The sequence below is a fragment of the Salvia splendens genome, unplaced genomic scaffold, assembly GCF_004379255.2.
Source record: "Salvia splendens isolate huo1 unplaced genomic scaffold, SspV2 ctg272, whole genome shotgun sequence".
Taxonomy (NCBI): domain Eukaryota; kingdom Viridiplantae; phylum Streptophyta; class Magnoliopsida; order Lamiales; family Lamiaceae; genus Salvia; species Salvia splendens.
Window position 1 is genome coordinate 78957 of NW_024598911.1, and position 18889 is coordinate 97845.

The window sequence follows — 18889 nt, forward strand, 5'->3', positions numbered from 1 at the left end:
TCATATTCCACTAACTTTTTTTCACCCACTTTTTTTAACATTTCTTAAAACACATGTCAGAAAGAAATGTGACTCCTATTCGTAAATGGATGGAGTATTACTTTTAAAAAATTATATTAATATTTGTATATTTTAATAAATATTGTGATATTTAGATTCTATGAAGATTATAATAATTATTTGGATATGTTATTTAATTGATATAATATAATCCCTCCTCTCCTTAAAATAGTGTCATTTGGGACGGTACATATTAAATCCGTAATTGGTAAATTAGAAGAAAAATAGGATGAGAAGTTCTTGGAGTATGTTAATAGATAGTGAGGCTTATCTTATTAGAGAAAAATAAATTATCAAAAATATAAGTAGAATATTTTTATTGTATATGGACTAAAATGAAAGAGTCTCTCACTCTTTATGGGGGACCGAGAAGTATATTTTTGTGTTAATCATAAAAATTAATTTCAGGATATTTTTTTAGATATATTTGGGCAATTTCAATTTTTTAATTATTTTGAATTATCCAATTGCACTGTTCTACCCACCACACCGCACCGCACATGTAGACTTTGACTTGGCCGGAATTTGAGACTGATGAGAGAACTTTTGTTACAGTATGTGCATGAAATTTAAATTTTTTTTTGTAAATTCTTATACATGCGGTTACACACACTATCTACATGGCAATGTGAAATCATTTTCAGAAATTGATCCAGGAATGTCTTCAAAAAATCTCACATCTTCAGATTCATCTTCAACTCTAATAGACCTTTGAGATAACCTGTAACTTTCCAATTCGACAGCCACTTGTTTCATAGTTGGTCTCATTTTTCCTTTCAAATTCAAGCATTTTTGAGCAAGTTTAGCCACTAAAACCACCTCTTCTTCCTTCATACCTTGCTCCAAAATTTGAGGATCCAAAATCGTGTCCAGGCAGTTTCCTACCATACATGAACGAAACCAAGTAGCTAGGCTTCTTTCCTCCTCTTCCTCGTCAAGCGAAATTGGCATTTTACCAGTAAGAAGCTCGGTAAGAACCACTCCAAAACTATAAACATCGCTCTTTTCCGTGAATTTACTCGAATGAAAATACTCTGGATCTAAATATCCGAACGTCCCTTTAACCAGAGTAGTTAAGTGAGTTTGACCTGCAGAAATGGGCTTTGAAGTTCCAAAGTCCGACACTTTGACAACATATTTCTCGTCCAAAAGGAGATTACTTGACTTGATGTCTCTGTGATAGATCGCTACAGAAGATGCAGAGTGTAAATAGGCCAATGCTTCTGCGATTTTCAAACGCATGTTCCATGGAAAAGGAAATTCATTATTTGGATCATGTATGAGATTATAAAGGCTACCATTTGGCATGAATTCATAAACAAGCAAAGGAACTTCCGTTTCCAAGCAACAACCCAACAAACTGACCACATTCTTGTGATTGATTTGTGACAATATAACCACCTCATTTATGAACGGTTTCAATTGCATTTCTTCAAGCAACTTTGATTTTTTCACTGCAACAATTTTACCATCAGATAACATACCTTTATAGACAATACCCTGACCTCCATGTCCAAGGATTCGGTTTTCATTAAAGTGATCAGTAGCTATCTCCAACTCTTTTGCAGTGTAAAGTTTTGTTTTTCGAATTGTGCCTTCATTTTGTTGTTGTTGTTGTTGTTGTAAGAGAAGACCACCATTTCGTTTGAAAAATCTGTCCTTAATCACTTTTTCCCTTCTCTTTTTCAATGCTCTAATCAACCAAAAGGACATTAAGGCGAGTACAAGAAATCCTAATCCAGAGCCCATACCTGTATATGAAATTACTTGACTAAGAAACTGCAAACATGTGGAGTACTATATAATGATGCACAAGTCAACCACATTATGTTATATTTTCGGTTCTATTCAATATGTCTACTTTCTTGAGTGAAACGAGATTCTAGATAAAGTTATTGACCGGAGTATAGTAAGGAGAAATTCAATATGTCTACTTTCTTGAGTGAAACGAGATTCTAGATAAAGTTATTGACCGGAGTAGAGTAAGGAGAAAAATGTAGTTAGTATATCAGTAAGGAGAGAGGAGAGGGAAGAGAGGAAGTTTATTCAAACATAGAAAGCGATTATATTGATTGGAACAAACAAAAAAGAAAAGTGAACATCTTAAATGAGACGTAGAGAGTACTATTTTATTTATTTATTTGGATCACTCTTATTAAGTTGCATATGATCATTCCTACTCCATCCATCTGCCAATAAATCTCCCATTTTTTATCAGCTCGGATTTTAAGAATTGTTTGACTTTGTATAGAAGTTAGTCTAAAAAGTTAGTGGAGTGTGAGTCTTATTTTTTTATATTGGTTTTATAATAAAATGTAAGTGAAATGAGTTAATGGAATATGAGGTCCACTTGCCAAAAATGGTAAAAGTGAAATGTGACATTTATCGACGGACGAACATAAAAGAAAAAAAAATAGATCATTTAATGGCGGATGGAGGGAGTATTGTTTTATTTATGTTTTACAGTTTTTTGTGCAACATAATACTGTCTCCGTCCCATTACATTTGACACATTTCTTTTGGACACATGTTTTTAGGTAGTGACATTTAGTGGTTAAATGAAGAGAGAATAAAGTAAAAGTGAGAAAAAAGTAGGAGAAAGGATAAGGTAAGAGAAATATAGAGTGTTGTTTTTTGAAAATAAAGGAAATGTCCCACTTATAATGTGACAGCCTAAAAAGGAATACGTTTCACTTATAGTGAGATGAAGGGAGTACGCATTTTATACACCAACAAGTGATATTTATAATTATTTTAAAACTAATAATTTGAACCAATAAATATTATTTCCTCCTCTCACAAAAAAATTGAGAATTTCTTTTGGACATTAAGAAGATGAAAAAAGGAATTTGGGGAGCTAAATAAATAGAGTGGGAGAATATAATAGATAAATGAAGAAAGTAGGAAATGGATAAATTAAGAGAAATTTAGTTTTAGCATAAAATATGAGACAAAATATTTGTGGGAGGGGAGGATACAATGAAAACAGTTTGTTACCTGCCAAGATTATGGTCTTGGTGTTGGATGGCGACACCTTAATACAAGGGGTGCCATCACCAACATATCCTTTGGGGCATGAGCAGTGATAAGATCCAACAACATTGATACAAATTGAATTTGAAACGCATGCATTAGGTGCACTATCAGCGCATTCATCAATATCTGTTCAATGCAATCTATTAGTAGTTGAAGCAAGTTTAAATCTATTTGAATATGATAGTATTACTCAATTTCAAATTATGATTTAAAGCATTAGATTGTTAGATAAAGAAAAGAATATATTTTTTTAAAAAGTAGTAACCTTTGCATCCTGGGCTAAGGTAAGGGTTGCCCTGGTATCCTTTGGAGCAGTTGCAGAGGTAGCCTCTAACTGTATCATCAAAATCAATGCAGACGGTGTTATTCTGACAAACATAATCAGTCGGATTGAGTCGCGCGTCTTTGCAATTTACGGCACCAATCCTCCAGTCCAGTGGAACTATCGTGGGTCGGTAATTGATGTGTGGATCATCAGATAGAATCTGTGTTGAGTTATTAAAAATGGGGTATGTTGCTTCATAATAGTCATCCTTGGTTCCAAGGAAGGCGTAGCTGCAATAGAAATTGGTTCGCGGCCATCGGCCACTGAACTCGCTTAAATTGGCTTCCAGGTAGGAGGTGCCTGTAATGTAACCGAATAGTATTTGCTTCTTTTATCACTTTATTATTATTATGTTGGAATATAAGAAATATGTGAATACCTATGCCCTGCAACAGCCATTTCCAGGCCAATACTCAGCCCTCTTTGTCGGACAATATGCGTAATAATCATTAGCAATTTGGTTATCCTTGCAAACAGCTGCACATGTACTGCCAACACAAGTTCGATTGACATGTCGAGTCATACCCACCATTATATTAATATCATCGCACCCAATCACAGAGATCCAACTATCTTCCGACAACGTGAATTTTGTTTTTGACAAGTCAATCCTCAAGCTTTGCTCTTCCGTCTTAATAATGATTCTCTGCTGAGATTGTAGCAAGCATAACCAAGTGTTGGATAGTCCTGTGATAAATTTAAGAGGGTGATTTCTTTCTTGAGAATAGAGAGGTAAGCTTTGGGAGGGTTCGCGGAGGTATCGCAATCTACTTCAAAGGATGGCTCCAAAGAGCAATGGAAATGGAATTGACAGTTTCCCACACTGATCCTGGCACCCATTTCTTGCAATTGAACTGGGAAATGCAATAGCTGGAGATAGTGTTAGTGAAAGGTGTTTGCGAAAATATAATAAAATAAAAGAAGAATAGTAGTACGAACTTTGGCAGCCTCCAAGAAGGTAAGGGTTGCCCTCGTAACCTTGGACGCAGCTACACCTGTATCCTCTACTGACGTTAGCAACATCAACACATAAACTCCTCTCATCTCGACATGCGTAACTAGTAGGATTTAGCTTTGCTTGGTTGCAGTTTTCAAGCCCGGCAATCCAGTCCAGCCGCACCACTGGTGGACTTGTTGCCGACGCCCAATTGTCATTCTGCAACGCGGTTGAGTTATGGAGGTAGAACAACGGATACGAAAATCCGGTTTGATATGTGTCTGAAACCTCCTGGATAAAGGCGTAGCTGCATGGGAAAACCTTCCTACGTTGCACTTTCCTGCTCAAGTCTATTAGTTCTGCTCCCACTAAACCTGTCTCTGTAAGCCAACATTTTAAATTAAAACAAAATAAACTACAGTATACTCCCTCCGTCCCAAGTTACTCGCACTTATTTCCTTTTTGGGCGTCCCAAGTTACTTGCACTCTTTCCATTTTTAGTAAAAATTTTCACCTATAGCCGTCATTTTTTACTTTCCTATACACTCATTCCTTAATCTCCGTGCCGAAAAGGAAAGGAGCGAGTAGCCCGGGACGGAGGGAGTATTATTTTTAGATAGATGAACTATGTGTTGCTTACACACGATTTTGAAGATGGGTAAACTTTAAGTTTAAAAACAACTTTTTTCTATTCGTTATCATTTGAAACTATTGCATAATACTACTCCATCCGTTCCATATCAGTAGAATCATTTCATTTTCTGCACTCGTATTGGAAAAATAGTTAAAGTGGTAAAGCGATTAGCTTTAGTAATCGGTCTCTCATACAATTAACGTATAAAACTTGTGATTAATTTCATTGCTAAGAAAACTCTTTTAATTTTTATTTGCATCTCACCTCTCTTATTTTATTCTCTTTTGTCTCTATACTTTATTTTCTCTCTAGCTTAGACGAATCTCATTCATGACCACCGCTGACCAGTAACAATCAAGGGGATTTCAATTGTACCCCAAAAATTGCAAATATTCCCTCTATCCCACTCTAAATAGGGAAGTTCTTATTTGACACGATATTTTATGCAATATTTTTTTAAAGTTAATTGGAGATAGAATAAGTAGAAATAGTAACTTAAAAGGAGATAGAATAAGTATTTCTATTAAAAGAATATGTTATTTAGAGTAAAAATGAAAGTGTATCGCTTGGAATAATACGTAGGGAGTAGTATGTTGAAATCCTATATGTTTGATCTTTGATGTTATAAATGCTCTAGCAGAAGAGGCTTTAATGCAGTTGTTTCTTGTTGTTTTACACTCTTCATTGTTACACTCTTTTGTAGCTCTCTTATGGCTATATTTATTTTGTTTAACTTTTAGTCTTTGTTGAAGATCATTAGATTTATTTAACTACTTGGGTTTTATTTTTTACATTCTTCCTTCTTACACTCATTTGTAGCTCTTATAAGAGCATATAAATTTAAATCAACCTTTCTTTTAATATATTATGTCCTTTTAAAATTTTTAAAAATAATTGAAGATTTCTTTAAAATAGTCGAAGGATGATATTTGCAAAAGCAAAATAAATTTTTTTAATCCATTTATATAAACAATAAAGTTTTTAAGCAAAAATAAAAACAAAAATTTTAATTTAAGAACAGAATAAAGAAAAGAAAGATGATCACCAAGGATTTTGAAGCTCTATATCCAACCCAACCTAACACAACATTTTAATAAAATATTCATTTATCTCTAAACCATCTACATAACCTTCAAAATTTATGCAATGTCTACCCAGTGACCCTAATCAAAGCTAATGAAATACTTTCTTTTTCATACGAAACACTAATAAAATACTACTAGTATATAATTAATTTTAACATAGGAGTATAAAAATATTAACAAATTACATATATAATTTTATATTTTTCATATATAATTGAATTTACAATTACTATACGTCAAATTGAATTAAAAAAATGTACGCACAATGCTTAAATTGTAAAAATAATTATAATATAATTACACGTGAAATGTGTCACAATTTGGCAAAAGAGAATTCCATTGTGCCCAAGGAAAATGATGAACATGTCAAGTTCAAAATCCCATCTTCTCTTTCACTTTAACATTTAAATAATTTATTTATTAGCTGGTGATCCATGGCATGGATTACCAATAGCAACAGTCTAAACACATTTACATTTTTATAAACATTATGTCCAAAAGAAAAAAAATACATAACGACTCAACTATAATAGAACAGAAGAAAATTTATTACAAATTGAGAATTACCTCCGACGATTTGGGCCTGGCAACAACCAGTACCGATGGAAGTAGGATCAAATGGGCAATACCCTGTTTGAGTGTTGATGTGTTCCTCACAAAAGGCAGAGCAACCGCCGTTGTTGTAAGTTCCGTTGGACTGCAGCACAGCGTCGTCGCAGCCAATGGCAGTGAGCCTGTTTGTGTACATGGACAGCGAACACAAAGTCCCTGTCAAGTTCACACTCATACTATCATTATATGAATCACCTTCAGACTCATAGCAAACCGAAACCAGGTTCGGATACTTGACCCGAATATACGTTTCGTTTATTTCAATCAATTGTTTATCAATGATTGAAAGGTACGCCTTCGGAGGCTCTGTGGCAGTGTTGCAGCTAATGGTAAAGGACGGGTCGAGCGAGCAATTCGACCCGACCCCATATGGATATGAAATGGCCAAATTCCCGCACATATTTGGGCATCCTGGTTTGGCAACTGGACCACCATATATTGCTGGTAAACGAAGCATGAAGATGAAATATAAGATTGTACAAATTTGTGGAAGGGGCATAGTAGCTATGTTTGATATTGATTGATCACTTGTAATTTTCTTGTAGATATATATATAGAGAAGTGGAATGTGGAAAGTAATTATGTGAGGCAGGTTTTATGTAGAAAATTAATGAAAAGGATTAAAGTTGTAATATTGCGAATTGAGTCTTTCTTTATATATAATGAGATAAGCCACCTCTGAACTTTGACTTTTATATGTTAATCTATTTTGTCATTTGACTTAATGATTTTCACTTTGACAAGAAAGTTTATATATATTTCGGGACTTTAGTTTCTCACAATTTATTCGATTTCAATATTTTTATATATATTACCTCCGTCCTTAAAAATTTACTATTTATTTTTATTTTCGTTATTTCCAAAATTTGTCACCTTTTAATTCAGAAATGTATAGGGTAGTAATAAAGAACTTAATTAATTGAAAACTCTAAAAATAAAGCGTTTATCTAGACAAAGCGAAATCCTAAATTTATGGAAAAATAAAACTTAAAGAATATAAGTAAAAGGAAATAGACAAAACGAAAACCCTAATTAGAAGTTATAAATACCCTCTCAATCTTTATCAAGGAACCTTTTGCTGCATTCTACAAATATTTGAGAGTTCCGTTTCATTGTTCATCATATTTTCCATCATACTTGGAGTTTGGGGCATAGATTCATGAGAAGATCCAGAGTACGAGATTCATCCATTGGGTTTTATCATCCAAGTTTTCATTTTTTTCCTACAAACTACTACATCCGCCGCACTCAAGATGTCCATAGTCTTTTAAGTGGCACGAAGTTTTAGGAAAAATTATTTAGTGTAATATGGTAGAGAGAGGAAAGATAGTTGAGTGTTTTAATGAGCAGTGGAAAGATGAATTTGTTTCCAAATATTGAAAGTGAACATCTTAAGTAGGAAAAACTAAAAAGGAAATATGGATATTCGATTTTAAATAAAACTCCCTACGTCCAGCTCAAGATGTCTACCTTTCTTTTTAAATTTGTACCACTCAAGATGTCAACTTCCTATATCTGGAAATTAATTCATATCTCTTATCTCTTCATTAAAATATTCAACCACCTTTTTTTCTCAACTTTCTTTATCTAACAACTTCAGCTAAAATCCTGAGCCACTCAAGAATGTGGATATTTTGAGTGAGACAGGGGGAGTAATAGAAAATAGGTTGAAAAAAGTTAGTCTAATGTGTTTCCTAATTTTATATACTCCCTTCGTGCCATAAAAATAATGACACTTTTCTTTTTCGTTTGTCCCATAAAAATATCTCATTTCCATTTATTGAAAGTTCTTTCAAACTCATTACTCATATACATAAATTTATTTACAACTTAAACCCTAGGGTGGTAAACTCATTATTTTTTTTTACTTCAAAGCATTAAATTGACTAGTTTATTGTCAAGTTTAGTAACTTGAAGTCTATATTTGTGTTAATTGTGCATCAATTGGTTATATACTGAGTTTGTTGAGTAAATGTTGAAAAATAGGTTAAAATAGTGTTAAGCATGAAATGGAGTCGGACATTGATGCTCCGTCCCATTGGCCAGGAGATCAAGCCCGAGCGACCCGCTCCAGGAACGAGCCGAAACAACCCCAATCCAGAACTACAAACAAGCGGCCCTAGTCCAAGGAGTTACAGTGGCCCTCTCGGTCTCGCTTCCAGCGCTGAACGACCCACTCCATGAAAGTGGAAATACGGTTTTAACCTTATTTTTAGGATTTCTTTTATCCCTAATCATGTTTGGAAACTTAGGGCACAAGATATATGATCTTTTGGGAAAATTCCCCACCATCATTCATTATTCTCACATCCCAAGAGAGAGAAAAATAACTTTGAGAGCAAGGATTCAAAATTGAATTTCCTTAATTTATTTAAACGTTTGAAAGCGAAGATTCCGATCAAGATTCCCCAACTTAAGGGTGTAGTTAATTTAGTTTTTATATGTTTCTTCCCTATTGTTATTTGACTTTTGTGATGAACATGTGCAGCTAAATCCTCATAGAATTCTACGGGGGAAGATACATTGATTTCTATATTTAATTGATTCCTGTAATATGCCTTGGCTCATGTAGTTATTCAATTTCTCTTGTGCTTGTGCATTTATTTGACTGATCACCTTATGAATGCATGTGGATTTTACTACTATAATCGGGAGATGAGTAATTTGATTTAAAATATGTGAAATTGACGTTTATGTCAATAAAATCGAGAGACTTGAGCCTTTGAATGAAGTAATGTATCTTGTAAGCTTTTAGGAGTTGTTAACTTAGTTCCAGTATGAGACTTCTAGGTTGCAATCTACGAATTGTATGCTTTGAGAGAATATATAATTTTAAATCCGTGATAGCATAATAATTCTTGAGACCCTTTGTTGGCATATGAAAGTTGCTCCTCATGGTCGAAATTTTGTGCATATTTAAAAAGAAAAATTAACTCAGACTGATCAAGAGGGCATCGATCAACTGATCAAGCAGACACATTTTTAACTCACATGCAATGACTCACAGAAGGATCAAACGACAGAACTCTAGCTGATCAAGGCGACTCCTAAAAATCTATCTACGTGTCGTTGGTCGCACAATTCTAGAACGAGGAACCTTCAAAGCCTTAACCCACAATACTATTAACTAGTAAAGGGAAGTAAGGGTCGAATCCCACAAAGATGAAGGTGTTTCAACATGTGTTGTGGACATTTTTGGGATGGTTGCTGCCACGCATTTAGAGTGGGTTAAGTTTTTATCTTACTTGACTGAGCGACACGAAAAGAAATTTATCTAACTGATCAACTGGACTCGACAAAACCAGAAACTACACTACAATGCAGAAAAGGATTAGGACTTGAATCTACACTAACAGTTTGGAATTCGTGTAAAAACAATCATGTTGATACTTTCCCAAAACAGCTAAACAAAAGGTTAAAGCAAGGTGGGGACCAAATCCCTTAACTAACTATTTCTGTAAAGGCTGCCGAAAAGCAAAAGGTGGTGCAAAAAGCTGCAAATCTGGATCCTAACAATTAAGTACTTTATCTTCTTCATGTGATCGACGAGAAACATAACATATACAGAATTTCAGACATCATTAAACAGAGCAACCTAGAAAGCAAGCATAAATGCGAAAATCAAACCATAACTCCTAGATCTAATCTACTTGACCAAGCGGATTTGAGAAATGAACAGTAATGTGCCATAATCATGCAAACTCGAAACAGAGGACTCCAGATCTACTTAATCTAACATGGATCTACCAAAACCAAATACAATCAAACTCAGATCTATGAAATAGAACGTAAACAATTTAGATCTCTACCTCCTAAAACTACCAAATGAGAAAAGCATCCAACGAAGAGTAAACGAGCTCCATAAAACGAGACCCAACACGCACAAACGTAAGCATCCAAAACTCAGAGTTCAAAACAACTTCCAACGGAAATCCAAAGACAAATTCCAGATTCTCAACAGCAACCACAGAAATTAATTACTAAGATATCCCAAATGTCAATAATTGTTTCAAAGAAAGAAAGTAAAACTAGGCAGATATTTAAGATTGTTTCTTCGCCCACGTAGGACGGTGGAACACAAGTAAAACGAACTAGAAACACCACCACCAACAGCCAGAGAACAACTCCCTTCTAAGTGTGCAAAGACTAAACTAAGGATATGGAGAGTAAATGTGAGTTCGGAGACTTGAGCTAAAAGAGAGCTACCTCATTCTTCAATTTCCATCCCTTTATATAGGGAGTCTTGAGGCTCTAATCCCTAGGGAAATCCATCTTTGAAATGTCGGTTGTGCCCTTGCAAAAAGATCCTTAACATATGCTCTTTTGTCTCCTTTTCGCTCTTGCTGCTTCCTTCTTAATTCTCCTAGGTCAGTTTGACAGCATGTTATAATTCACTCCAATCCTCCTTGATCTTGCGTCTGCCTGGTGATTCCATATAATCTTCTGGACGTGGTAGATTTTCTACACACCTGACTCAAAATTACACATTAGTTTCCCGAAAACACAGAATTTTACCCCAAAACAAATGCATGAAATGAGCCTTATGAAGCGTACGGACGAGACTGTGTGATTCTTTTAATGGTGAATTCTTAGATCCAGAGGATTCGCTAGAGCACAGGGTCTAGGAGATCATGAACTTTCAGAATGCAGTCGTTGTCACAGCAACCCCCGCTTCAAAACCTCACCCCTACACTATTGGCTAGTATAGGGAAGTCGGGATCGAATCCACGAGGATGGAAGGGTTAGAATGCATTGAGAGAACTTTTGGATGGTTCGGCTGCTGCCACGCAACATGAGGGTTGAGTTTTAACTACTAGGCCTGGGAAATTAAATCTTCTCTATTCTAACTACCAGATCTGGAGAATCGAAATCACGTAAAATATAAATGCATGCATGATTCGAACCAAATTCAACTTGAGAATATTCACCAAACTTCCTGGGTCAAGCAAAAGAGTTTCCTAAAATAGCTAGACACAAAGCATGTAAAAGTAAACGACAAAACAGATTACCCTAACTGGCTACTGACAGAAGGCTGCAATTAACAAACTAAAGCAAACTTGACTATAACTACCGATCGACTTAATCTTCTTCAGCAAGCGGACATGAAATGAACAAAACAGAACATAAAAAAAAGAGAGCATACTTCAAATCAAACAACGAACGCTAAGATTAAACTAAAAAACCATCAGATCTAATCTGTTGGACCAAGTAAATTAGCGATAACAGAGATTTCAATGCAGATCCAAACTCACGTACTCAGATGTAAACAACTAAAGGAAATCTAAGCTAGATCTATCAGATTCATCACCAACTAAACCAGATCCACAACCTTCAACACCATTTCAACTCCAATTCAACCTCAATTCAATAGATCAACTCCGATCAACAATTCAATCGCGAAAAGCATCCAACTCAGTAAACAGAACAATAAGCATCAGATCCAAAACAAAACTGAAAATGAAACTAGATTAACCATAAACTGCAAATCAAGTCACAAAACAGTCGTTGAATTTCCGACAAGGAAATCGGCGAAAGAGAGTACGTGCGAAAAGTAACTTTGTTTCTTCGCTCCTTATCGGAGCGGTGTTACACCTTTCAAACTGAACAAAACACCCCATTATACTACCCCAGATCTCCCATGGAACCAAGTGCGTGAGCTAAGTGTGTGAATTCAGAGAGCGAGCCGGAATACCTAAGGAAATTTTCTAACTAAGAGCCCTTTTCTTTTTGCGAGCTTCCTTGTATTTATAGGCGTGGCTCAAATCCCTAGGGCAACAAACTTCGTGATTTGGCAATTGTGCCCTTGAGGATTTCGCTCTTTTTCTTCACTTTTTTCTTCTATTTCATCTGCCCTAGTAATTGCTCTTCCTTCCTAGATCTGGCAGATTTTTCGCACCCCTTAACTTATAAATGCGCGTTAGTACCGTAGAAAACACAAAATTTATATCTAAAATATGTGCATGAAACGAACCTTATCACCTTAATTTGGATTTTGATTGAATATAAGATAATTGTTATAGACCCCGTAGGATTCTATTTCTCATATTCTTGGTTTCATCGTTTATTTGCTTTTATTTGTTTCAAATTGTCTTGTTTGCTTTTGGTTATTTTAATTACTGCTTATGCTTTTACTTTTTGCAAAGTTAGAAATCCAAAACCCTTTTGATTCATCAAGTTAGTACATTGATGCATATTATCTTTGTGGATACGATACTCTTGCTTGTTATTTGCTACAGTAACCCCGTCCACTATTAAACACTAATAATAATGTGGTTCCATTATCTACTAATATTATTTTATCTATCTTTTTCATCATTTCTCTTACTTTATCAATTATATATTACTTCTCGTGCCGTCCCAAATATCCTTATTTTTTAGACGAAGGGAGTATTAGTTTTATAATAAAATGTGACTGAGAATGAGTTAGTGGAATGTGAGATCCGCTACCAAAAATAGTAAAAATGAAAGATAGACAAAACTTTGGAATGGACACAAAATGAAAATAATTATTAAAAATTTTTAGGAAGAGAGGAAGTACCAAACTAAAAAAAGCTAATAGTAGAACATCTACCTTTAGACCGTGAAAATATATTTTTAGATAATAGTAATATTTAATGAATTTCATAATTTGATTCGTATCTATCTAAAATAGCATTAGGTATATTAGTCAAAATATAAAATTTATTTATTTATAAACAAAAAAAAACAAAAAAAACTATATATTATTAGTGACATTGTGACAAAAAATTATGTTCATTTTTATTTTTACTACTACATCTGTTTCATAGAAATAGAAATTCTTTATATTTTATTTCGTTTCCTAAAAATAAAAACTCTTCATTTTAGAAAATAGTCCCCACAATCCACTAATACTAGTTTCACTATATTTTATTATCCCCTGTCTTATTTTATTCATTTTTATTTTACGATCTTTTAATTTACTAATTTTATATTAAAATGCATGTTATTTCTAAAGTCTTACTTTTATAAAACTTACTTTTATAAAACAGAGGTAGTATTAAAATATACTGATGTTTTCGGCGACAAATGACATTGTTTTATGGTAATCATCATTCAATTTTGTTGACAATATATTATGGGTGTTGTAACTAGAAAAAAAAAATGATTGATGATATGACCATAATTTTTTAAAAGTCTCACTAAAAATTCTGTTATTTCCTTTGAAAAAAAATATTCTGTTATTTCCGATAAACCTGAAAAATAAATGTGTAAAAATGTATCACCTACTATGGCAGTAAATGCGCTGGTGGTGACGTGTTTAACGTAGTTAAAGCATATTCTATATGGAATCGTTTATGCTCAAAATTTAATCATTCAACTACTGATCATTTCTAATCACTTTGACTTTTTTTTCTTCAACTTTTTCATTTAGGTTTCGTAAATTTTGCGCTTTGGCTAAAGTCATACACTCCTTGCATTACACAAAGATAAGCTCAATTTCTTTTTTCATTCACTCTATAAAAATTGTTTATACTTCATCCGTCCTCAATAAATAAGTTTAATTATCTTTTTCTTTTATTTTACTACTATTATCTCCGCTCACGATAAAAGTCACATTTTGCCATTTCGATCCGTCCCACAATAAGAGTCTCATTTCACTTTTTTCATAAATAGTAAATATACCCCACATTCTACCAACCAATTCCGCTCACATTTCATTATAAAACTAGAACTCCCTTCGTCCCACTTTAAATAATAACTGAAGCAGAAAATCAAATAAGCCGATACTGAAAATAATAATGATAATGATAATAATTATTATTATTGGCATAATTTTCACATGCATGAGTATTATTTGAGGGTGATGAATCGGCGAACTTTTGACGGTGATGAATGCAGGAAGATGCAGATCACGACACAGAGAATTTACGTGGTTCGATTTACTGAGGTAAATCTACGTCCACGGGAAGAAATGAGGGCAGAGTTGTATTGCTTGATCTGTTTTCTTACAGCTTACAATACAGACTTGCTATTTTGTATTTTATCTCTAGAAAGCGAGAGAGTCTTAGAACCTCTCCCTATCTATCTGATCTAGGTTCTATTTATACATTGACCTAGATCGTGGCATGCAGCCATTTACTAGGTAGTGGATGTCGTGGAGATCGTGGCGATCTTGCATGGGTCCACTATCCTGCATGAGTTAATGACTGCTTGACACCACTAAATAGATCGTGGGTGTAGTGGAGGTGGAAATCCTGCATGAGTCCACTATCTCCTAGTTCGGTCGAATACTGAGACCGAACTGCTGAATTATTGCCGAGCAGCTTTTGCCGATCTGAGAGTAGAGCTTGATGCCGACCTGAGAGCAGAGTTTGATTGGTTGGCTTTTACCGAGCTGTAGGCTGGGGCCGAACTCTTTGGTTGTGCCGAACTGAACTCTTTAGTCATGCCGGACTGATACTCTTTCTTGGGCTTTAGACTGATGGGCTTTACTGCTGTTGGGCTTGTTTAGTACGTACTCCATCACTACCCCCCCCCGGAAAGCGAAGTGAATTACTTCGGCATTCTGGATAAAGGTACGGGGTAAGTCGATGTTTGTCCTTGGTCTTATGAAGTGAACTCTTCTTTGACCGGACTCGTCTTTGGTCTGATGAAATAAACATCTTTGCCCGGACTCGTCTTTTGGTCTGATGAAATAAACATCTTTGACCGGACTAAGCTTGTGTCCTAATTTGGCGAGTTTTATCGCTCGGATCGGACTTTCCGTTGTCCTAATTTGGGGATCGGACTTTCCCTTGTCCTAATTCGGCGAGTTTTATCGCGTGGATCGGACTTTCCCTTGTCCTAATTCAGGCAAGTTTTATCGCGAGAATCGGACTTTCGTTGCAGTTCGTTTCAGACGAAGTGCTTGATTTTTAAGCCGAATTGTGGTCTTGTATCTTCTTTAGAAGCTTGGACTTCACAATCGTTGACTTATTGCAGCTCGTTTCAGACGAACTGCTTGTTTAAGCTGAATTGTGGTCTTGTATCTTCTGTAGAAGCTTTGACTTACAATCGTTGGCTTGTTGCAGCTCGTTTCAGACGAACTGCTTGTTTAAGCTGAATTGTGGTCTTGTATCTTCTGTAGAAGCTTTGACTCGCAATTGTTGGCTTGTATATGTTCTAAGAAGGGGATCAGCCTTCGAAGAACAAGATACTTCAGTAACATTTGTAAGAGACGACACGCACAGAGACAGACAAAACACACAAAAACGCACAGAGACAAATAAAGACCAAGTAAACCAAATAAAGCACATTGACTGAACAGGACTCAAGACTGACTGACCGGACTGTCTCTTACAAATGGAACTTTTTGAGGTTGGAAATGTGCCATGTTCGGGGTACCTGTTCTCCTGACATGTGAGCCAATTTGTAAGACCCTTTGCCGAGGACTTCTGACACCCGATACGGACCTTCCCATGTGGGTTCGAGCTTGCCCAGCTTTTCTGCTCGGCTTACTTCGTTGTTTCTCAAGACGAGATCTCCCACTTGAAATAGCAGCTTCTTCACCCTTTGGTTGTAATACCGGGCTACTTGCTCCTTGTACTTGACTGCTTTTATGCATGCCAATTCTCTTCTTTCTTCGGCAAGATCTAGCTCGGCTCTCAGTCCGTCGTCATTCATTTCTGAGGAGAAATTTAGAGTTCGGGGACTGGGTACGCCGATCTCCACCGGAATTACGGCTTCAGTGCCGTACACCAGACTGTACGGAGTTTCACCGTTGGAGGTTGTGGGTGTAGTTCGGTAGGACCATAGGACTTGAGGGAGATTTTCTACCCATTGTCCTTTGGCTTGTTCTAACCGAGCTTTTAACCCTTTCACCAGGATACGATTTGTTACCTCCGTTTGTCCGTTTGCTTGTGGATGAGAGACTGAAGTGAACCGCTGTTGAATATTCAGCTCTTGGCACCAATTCTTGAACGTCTTGTCGGTGAACTGAGTCCCGTTATCCGAGATGAGGATGTGGGGTATGCCAAATCGGCACACTATGTTCTTCCAGACGAAATCCAATGCCTTCGAGCTCGTTATCGTAGCTAATGGTTCAGCTTCCACCCACTTCGTAAAGTAGTCCACGGCAACGATTAGGAATTTCATTTGCCGAGGAGCTTGAGGAAGTGGTCCCACTATGTCTATGCCCCATTGCATGAAAGGCCAAGGGCTTTGCATAGTGAATAGATCGGTCTGCGGCATCCTTGGGATATTTGCATGGATTTGGCACTTCGGGCATGTCTTGACGAGCTGCACTGCTTCTTGTACTAAGGTTGGCCAATAATATCCCCATCTTAGAACTTTTTTAGCTAAAGCTCTAGCTCCAATGTGGCTGCCGCACGATCCTTCATGAACTTCTCTGAGGATGTAGTCCGTCTCTTCTGGTCCTACGCACCGCAATAACGGCTGGAGGTAAGACTTTCTAAAGAGGACTCCTTTATGAAGTTCGTACCGAAGTGTTCGGCACGTGATCTTCCGAGCTTCTCTCTTATCCTCGGGCAATTGTCCTTGATCCAGATACTGCAAGATTGGCGTCATCCAGTTCGGCGAGCTGGACACTGAAAGTACCTCGGCTTCATCAATGCTTCGATGCATTAATTCTTCCGCCTTTGAGCTCGGATCTGAGGCCAACTTACTTAAGGTATCTGCTCGGCTATTTTCCGCTCTGGGAATGCGGATTATCCGAAAATAGGAGAAACTTCGGCTGATGCTTTGCGCTTTGTCCAAATACTTCTTCATTCTCTCGTCACGAGCTTCACTTGTACCCAACATGTGATTTACTATGACTTGTGAATCACAATGGACTTTGAGAGATTTGACGAGCAGACTTTGCGCTAACTGGAGTCCGGCCAGGAGGGCTTCGTACTCGGCTTCATTATTAGTAGTGGGGAATAGGAACCGAAGTGAGTAGGTTACCTCGTGTCCGTCGGGAGCGACGAGTAAAATACCAGCTCCACTTCCCATCTTGTTTGAAGCTCCATCTACGAATCCGCTCCAGCAGTCTGGCGGCTCTACTTCGGATTCCAAGGGCTGTGCTAGTTCGGCATTGGTAGAATTATTCTGTTCGGCAATGACAGGGATTGCTTGATCGAACTTGGCCTCTGCAAGAAAATCTGCCAAGGCTTGTCCCTTGATGGCTTTCCGAGGTAGGTACTCGATTGAGTGTTCTCCCAGCTCTATGGCCCATTTGGCGATTCTGCCTGATGCTTCTGGCTTGGTCAAAACTTGCCGAAGAGGCAGATCGGTTAAGACGCATACCTTGTGAGCATAGAAGTATGGCCGCAGTCTCCTTGCTGCATTTACTAACGCCAGAGCAATTTTCTCCAGAGGTTGATACCTTGTTTCTGGACCTCTTAATGCTCGGCTTGTAAAGTAGATGGGAAACTGCTTTAGGCCTTCTTCTCGTACAAGCACCGCGCTAATGGTTTGATCTGATGCCGCTAAGTATAAGAATATTACTTCGGCTTCGGTTGGAGCAGAGAGAATAGGAAGCTCGGCTAGATAACTTTTGAGCTCGTCAAAGGCCTTTTTCTGCTCGGCTCCCCACTCGAACTTTGGTGCCTTTTTCAACACCTTGAAGAACGGCAGTTGCTTTTCGGCTGCTTGGGAAAGGAATCGATTCAGTGCGGCTAGACATCCGGTTAGCCTTTGCACGTCATGTATGGACTTCGGCATTGCCATGTTCTGAACGACTTGAACTTTTGAGGGGTTTGCCTTGAGTCCGTCCTTTGAAACCCAACAACCCAGAAACTTTCCCGAATCTACCAAAAAGGTACACTTTTGGGGATTAAGTTTGAGGTTGGCTTTCTTGAGCACGTTGAGAGTGGACTTAAGGTTGTGCTCGTACTCCGAAGTGCTTTTGCTTTTGACGACTATATCATCAACATACACTTCGACCTCCTTTCCAATCAGGTGCCGAAAAAGCTTGTCTACCATCCTTTGATAAGTGGCTCCGGCATTCTTTAAACCGAATGGCATCTTTTTATAAGCGAAAATGCCGAAATCGGTAATGAAAGCTGTTTTCGGAGCGTCACTCTCATCCATCAACACTTGGTGATATCCTTTGTATAAATCAAGAAAACAGAAAATTTCGAAGCCGATCAAAGCTTCTACTTTTTTATCTATATTCGGAAGGGGATAGCAATCTTTGGGACAGTGCTTATTTAGATCGGTGAAATCTATGCACATCCGCCATCCTCCTTCCTTTTTCT

General features: G+C 36.8%; 2 protein-coding genes across 2 annotated transcripts; both read right to left on the reverse strand.

Moving 5' to 3' along the window:
* Window positions 1-573: 573 nt before the first annotated feature.
* LOC121789544 (putative wall-associated receptor kinase-like 11) lies at window positions 574-6783 on the reverse strand. The gene is made up of 5 exons (XM_042187979.1): window positions 6645-6783; window positions 3801-4738; window positions 3362-3684; window positions 3058-3222; window positions 574-1811 (listed from the first exon to the last, which is right to left on the reverse strand). The coding sequence occupies exons 2-5, from the start codon at window positions 3932-3934 to the stop codon at window positions 673-675; spliced, it is 1761 nt and encodes a 586-aa protein (XP_042043913.1). The 5' UTR covers window positions 3935-4738; window positions 6645-6783; the 3' UTR covers window positions 574-672.
* LOC121789545 (wall-associated receptor kinase-like 4) lies at window positions 6468-7188 on the reverse strand. The gene is made up of 2 exons (XM_042187980.1): window positions 6928-7188; window positions 6468-6845 (listed from the first exon to the last, which is right to left on the reverse strand). The coding sequence occupies exons 1-2, from the start codon at window positions 7186-7188 to the stop codon at window positions 6627-6629; spliced, it is 480 nt and encodes a 159-aa protein (XP_042043914.1). The 3' UTR covers window positions 6468-6626.
* Window positions 7189-18889: the final 11701 nt, after the last annotated feature.